This window comes from Coregonus lavaretus (genome assembly GCF_964263955.1).
Source record: "Coregonus lavaretus genome assembly, chromosome: 21".
Lineage (NCBI taxonomy): Eukaryota > Metazoa > Chordata > Actinopteri > Salmoniformes > Salmonidae > Coregonus > Coregonus lavaretus.
In genome coordinates this window covers 3,125,817-3,132,463 of record NC_140008.1, presented here as the reverse complement: position 1 = coordinate 3,132,463, position 6,647 = coordinate 3,125,817, and the positions used below count along the sequence as shown (strand labels likewise).

The following is a 6,647-nucleotide window of genomic DNA, read 5'->3' as shown; positions in this document are numbered from 1 at the left end:
GCGGATGGATGAAGGGTGGTTGGATGGATAAAGATGGGTAGGAGAGGTGGATGGATGAAGGGTGGTTGGATGGATAAAGATGGGTAGGAGAGGCGGATGGATGAAGGGTGGTTGGATGGATAAAGATTGGTAGGAGAGGTGGATGGATGAAGGGTAGTTGGATGGAGAAAGATGATAGGAGAGGTGGATGGATGAAGGGTGGTTGGATGGATAAAGGTGGGTAGGTAAGGTGGATGGATGAAGGGTGGTTGGATGGATAAAGATGGGTAGGTGAGGTGGATGGATGAAGGGTGGTTGGATGGATAAAGATGGGTAGGAGAGGTGTATGGATGAAGGGTGGTTGGATGGATAAAGATGGGTAGGTGAGGTGGATGGATGAAGGGTGGTTGGATGGATAAAGATGGGTAGGAGAGGTGGATGGATGAAGGGTGGTTGGATGGATAAAGATGGGTAGGAGAGGTGGATGGATGAAGGGTGGTTGGATGGATGAAGATGGGTAGGAGAGGTAGGAGAGGTGGATGGATGAAGGGTGGTTGGATGGATAAAGATGATAGGAGAGGCGGATGGATGCTTTATTGGCAAGTGAAAAAGATAATTAACAAAACGGAAATAAACAATAACAAATGAACAGTAAACATTACACTCACAAAAGTTCCAAAATAATAAAGACATTTCAAATGTCATATTATGTCTATATACAGTGTTGTAATGATGTGCAAATAGTTAAAGTACAAAAGTGACAATAAATCAACATAAATATGGGTTGTATTTACAATTATGTTTGTTCTTCACTGGTTGCCCTTTTCTTGTGGCAACAGGTCACAAATCTTGCTGCTGTGATGGCACACTGTGGTATTTCACCCAATAGATGTGGGAGTTTATCAACATTGGATTTGTTTTCGAATACTTTGTGGGTCTGTGTAATCTGAGGGAAATATGTGTCTCTAATATGGTCATACATTTGGCAGGAGGTTAGGAAGTGCAGCTCAGTTTCCTCCTCATTCCCCCTTTCTCTCGCTCTCACACTCTCTCTCTCTCTGAATTCAAATACTTTTATTAGCTTGGGAGACATGTCTCTCTCTCCACCTCCCCCACCATTCCCCTCTACCCTCCTGTCTTGTCCTGGGCTTGGTGGTGGTAGAATGGCAGGATGGCTGGAAGAGTGAAGCAGAAAGACTGCATGGGTAGCCGAGACCTGAGTACTGCTGCTATTTCTGGTGCTACTGAAGTAGGTCATTAACAGAGGAGAGAGATGAGAGAGGAACAGAGGGAAGAGAGGTAGAGGAGAGGAGAGAGAGGAGATGAGAGAGGAACAGAGGAGATGAGAGAGGAACAGAGGGAAGAGAGGCAGAGGAGAGGAGAGGAAAGGAGGAGACGTAGGAGAGGAGAGGAGGGTACGGAGGAGACAGAGGAGAGGAGAGAGGAACAGAGGGAAGAGAGGCAGAGGAGAGAGGAGATGAGAGAGGAACAGAGGAGATGACAGAGGAACAGAGGAGAGGAGAGGAAAGGAGGAGACGGAGGAGAGGAGAGGAGGGTACAGAGGAGAGGAGAGAGGAACAGAGGGAAGAGAGGCAGAGGAGAGAGGAGATGAGAGAGGAACAGAGGAGATGAGAGAGGAACAGAGGAGAGAAGAGGAAAGGAGGAGACGGAGGAGAGGAGAGGAGGGTACAGAGGAGAGGAGAGAGGAACAGAGGGAAGAGAGGCAGAGGAGAGGAGAGAGGAACAGAGGGAAGAGAGGCAGAGGAGAGAGGAGATGAGAGAGGAACAGAGGAGATGACAGAGGAGAGGAGAGGAAAGGAGGAGACGGAGGAGAGGAGAGGAGGGTACAGAGGAGAGGAGCGAGGAGATGAGAGAGGAACAGAGGGTACAGAGGAGAGGAGAGAGGAGATGAGAGAGGAACAGAGGAGAGGAGAGGAAAGGAGGAGACAGAGGAGAGGAGGGTACAGAGGAGAGGAGCGAGGAGATGAGAGAGGAACAGATGAGATGAGAGGCAGAGGAGAGGAGAGAGGAGATGAGAGAGGAACAGATGAGATGAGAGGCAGAGGAGAGGAGAGGAAAGGAGGAAACAGAGGAGAGGAAAAAGCATTAGTGGGGAGATGGATAACTAACTGTTGCTGCCTTTTCCAGCTATACGCCTACACACCTGAGTAACAGGTTTGGGGTCAAGCAGAGAGGAAAATAGTATTGCCTGTTGCTGGTGGGGAGATGGCAGCCAACTGTTGCAGCTTGTTCAAGCATGCATACATCTAAACATCTGTGGATATGCCCTTGTCAGAAGTAATGCACTATATATGAAATAGGGTGCCAAAGGGAAGTGGAATGGAATACCCACTAATCACCTACTCAACAGCTCTTTCTCAGTGAATTGACTGGTACTCACTAATCACCTACTGTACAGCTCTTTCTCAGTGAATTGACTGGTACTCACTAATCACCTACTGTACAGCTCTTTCTCAGTGAATTGACTGGTACTCACTAATCACCTACTGTACAGCTCTTTCTCAGTGAATTGACTGGTACTCACTAATCACCTACTGTACAGCTCTTTCTCAGTGAATTGACTGGTACTCACTAATCACCTACTGTACAGCTCTTTCTCAGTGAATTGACTGGTACTCACTAATCACCTACTGTACAGCTCTTTCTCAGTGAATTGACTGGTACTCACTAATCACCTACTGTACAGCTCTTTCTCAGTGAATTGACTGGTACTCACTAATCACCTACTGTACAGCTCTTTCTCAGTGAATTGACTGGTACTCACTAATGACCTAATGTACAGCTCTTTCTCAGTGAATTGACTGGTACTCACTAATCACCTACTGTACAGCTCTTTCTCAGTGAATTGACTGGTACTCACTAATGACCTAATGTACAGCTCTTTCTCAGTGAATTGACTGGTACTCACTAATCACCTACTGTACAGCTCTTTCTCAGTGAATTGACTGGTACTCACTAATCACCTACTGTACAGCTCTTTCTCAGTGAATTGACTGGTACTCACTAATCACCTACTGTACAGCTCTTTCTCAGTAAATTGACTGGTACTCACTAATCACCTACTGTACAGCTCTTTCTCAGTGAATTGACTGGTACTCACTAATCACCTACTGTACAGCTCTTTCTCAGTGAATTGACTGGTACTCACTAATGACCTAATGTACAGCTCTTTCTCAGTGAATTGACTGGTACTCACTAATCACCTACTGTACAGCTCTTTCTCAGTGAATTGACTGGTACTCACTAATGACCTAATGTACAGCTCTTTCTCAGTGAATTGACTGGTACTCACTAATCACCTACTGTACAGCTCTTTCTCAGTGAATTGACTGGTACTCACTAATCACCTACTGTACAGCTCTTTCTTAGTGAATTGACTGGTACTCACTAATCACCTACTGTACAGCTCTTTCTCAGTGAATTGACTGGTACTCACTAATCACCTACTGTACAGCTCTTTCTCAGTGAATTGACTGGTACTCACTAATCACCTACTGTACAGCTCTTTCTCAGTGAATTGACTGGTACTCACTAATCACCTACTGTACAGCTCTTTCTCAGTGAATTGACTGGTACTCACTAATCACCTACTGTACAGCTCTTTCTCAGTGAATTGACTGGTACTCACTAATCAGCTACTGTCCAGCTCTTTCTCAGTGAATTGACTGGTACTCACTAATCACCTACTGTACAGCTCTTTCTCAGTGAATTGACTGGTACTCACTAATCACCTACTGTACAGCTCTTTCTCAGTGAATTGACTGGTACTCACTAATCACCTACTCAACAGCTCTTTATATCCATATAGATATAGGATGAAGGGTCCAGGAGAGGACTGATTGGAGATCCATATAGGTATAGTATCGACTGATGGAAATCATAGAATCTGTTGGCTGGCCAGGAGAGGCCTCTTTATGCTATATGTAGGGAATAGGGTGCCATTTGGGATGCAGTATAGGGAATAGGGTGCCATTTGGGATGCAGTATAGGGAATAGGGTGCCATTTGGGTTGCAGGTGTGACTCATAGTGCTCTAAATGGAATGGGAAGTAATCAGTGGATTGAATGGAGGAGTAATCAGATTTTTAGTGGCTTGACTGGAGAAGTAATAAGATTTTAGTGGCTTGACTGGAGAAGTAATCAGATTTTAGTGGCTTGACTGGAGAAGTAATCAGATCTTAAGGAGAAGTAATCAGATTTTAGTGGATTGACTGGAGAAGTAATCAGATTTTAGTGGATTGACTGGAGAAGTAATCAGATCTTAAGGAGAAGTAATCAGATTTTAGTGGATTGACTGGAGAAGTAATTACATTTACATTTTACATTTTAGTCATTTAGCAGACACTCTTATCCAGAGCGACTTACAGTTAGTGAATACATATATATATTTTTTAATTTTTTTATACTGGCCCCCGTGGGAATCGAACCCACAACCCTGGCGTTGCAAACGCCATGCTCTATCAACTGAGCTACATCCCTGCCGGCCATTCCCTCCCCTACCCTGGACGACGCTGGGCCAATTGTGCACCGCCCATGAGTCTCCCGGTCGCGGCAGGCTGCGACAGAGCCTGGATTCGAACCAGGATCTCTAGTGGCACAGTTAGCACTGCGATGCAGTGCCTTAGACCACTGCGCCACTCAGGAGACACTAATCAGATTTTAATCAGATTTTTAGTGGCTTGACTGGAGAAGTAATCAGATTTTAGTGGATTGACTAGAGAAGTAATCAGATTTGAGTGGCTTGACTGGAGAAGTAATCAGATTTTAGTGGATTGACTGTTGAAGTAATCAGATTTTAGTGGCTTGACTGGAGAAGTAATCAGATCTTAAGGAGAAGTAATCAGATTTTAGTGGATTGACTGGAGAAGTAATCAGATTTTAGTGGATTGACTGGAGAAGTTATAAGATTTTAGTGGATTGACTGGAGAAGTAATCTGATTTTAAGGAGAAGTAATCAGATTTTAGTGGATTGACTGGAGAAGTAATCTGATTTTAAGGAGAAGTAATCAGTTTTTAGTGGATTGACTGGAGAAGTAATCAGATTTTAGTGGATTGACTGGAGAAGTTATAAGATTTTAGTGGATTGAATGGAGAAGTAATCTGATTTTAAGGAGAAGTAATCAGATTTTAGTGGATTGACTGGAGAAGTAATCAGATTTTAGTGGATTGACTGGAGAAGTAATCAGATTTTAAGGAGAAGTAATCAGATTTTAGTGACTTAACTGGAGAAGTTATAAGATTTTAAGGAGAAGTAATCAGATTTTAGTGGATTGACTGGAGAAGTAATCAGATTTTAGTGGCTTGACTGGAGAAGTAATCAGATCTTAAGGAGAAGTAATCAGATTTTAGTGGATTGACTGGAGAAGTAATAAGATTTTAGTGGATTGACTGGATAAATTATAAGATTTTAGTGGATTGAATGGAGAAGTAATCAGATTTTAGTGGCTTGACTGGAGAAGTAATCAGATCTTAAGGAGAAGTAATCCGATTTTAGTGGATTGACTGGAGAAGTAATCTGATTTTAAGGAGAAGTAATCAGATTTTAGTGGATTGACTGGAGAAGTAATCAGATTTTAGTGGATTGACTGGATAAGTTATAAGATTTTAGTGGATTGAATGGATAAGTAATCAGATTTTAGTGGCTTGACTGGAGAAGTAATCAGATTTTAAGGAGAAGTAATCAGATTTTAGTGACTTAACTGGAGAAGTTATAAGATTTTAAGGAGAAGTAATCAGATTTTAGTGGATTGACTGGAGAAGTAATCAGATTTTAGTGGCTTGACTGGAGAAGTAATCAGATCTTAAGGAGAAGTAATCAGATTTTAGTGGCTTGACTGGAGAAGTAATCTGATTTTAAGGAGAAGTAATCAGATTTTAGTGGCTTGACTGGAGAAGTAATCTGATTTTACGGAGAAGTAATCAGATTTTAGTGGATTGACTGGAGAAGTAATCAGATTTTAGTGGCTTGACTGGAGAAGTAATCTGATTTTAAGGAGAAGTAATCAGATTTTAGTGGATTGACTGGAGAAGTAATCTGATTTTAAGGAGAAGTAATCAGATTTTAGTGGATTGACTGGAGAAGTAATCAGATTTTAGTGGATTGACTGGAGAAGTTATAAGATTTTAGTGGATTGAATGGAGAAGTAATCAGATTTTAGTGGCTTGACTGGAGAAGTAATCTGATTTTAAGGAGAAGTAATCAGATTTTAGTGGATTGACTGGAGAAGTAATCAGATTTTAGTGGATTGACTGGATAAATTATAAGATTTTAGTGGATTGACTGGATAAGTTATAAGATTTTAGTGGATTGAATGGAGAAGTAATCAGATTTTAGTGGCTTGACTGGAGAAGTAATCTGACTTTTAAGGAGAAGTAATCTGATTTTAGTGGCTTGACTGGAGAAGTAATCTGATTTTAAGGAGAAGTAATCTGATTTTAGTGGCTTGACTGGAGAAGTAATCTGATTTTAAGGAGAAGTAATCTGATTTTAGTGGCTTGACTGGAGAACACATTAGACAGGTTACTGCATGACACATAAGAGCCAAAGATACAAAGGTTTTAGGGCGTGCGTCCGTCCCTCCGTCCATCCGTCCATAAATACATACATTTGTCCCAGGTGCTGGATTTGAACAGATCCCCGACGAAGAC

The 6,647-nt window shown here is 42.2% G+C and overlaps 1 protein-coding gene across 1 annotated transcript in view; it reads left to right on the top strand.

Annotated features, from left to right (window-relative positions):
- Positions 1–1,150: 1,150 nt before the first annotated feature.
- Positions 1,151–6,647, top strand: part of LOC311148692 (CD81 antigen-like) — a gene marked incomplete at its 5' end in the record, with an annotated part of 22,306 nt that continues 16,809 nt past the window's right edge. The window contains one exon of the mRNA XM_084185671.1: positions 1,151–1,199. Coding sequence (XP_084041797.1) covers positions 1,151–1,199 — 49 coding nt within the window. The remainder of the gene's footprint in view (positions 1,200–6,647) is intronic.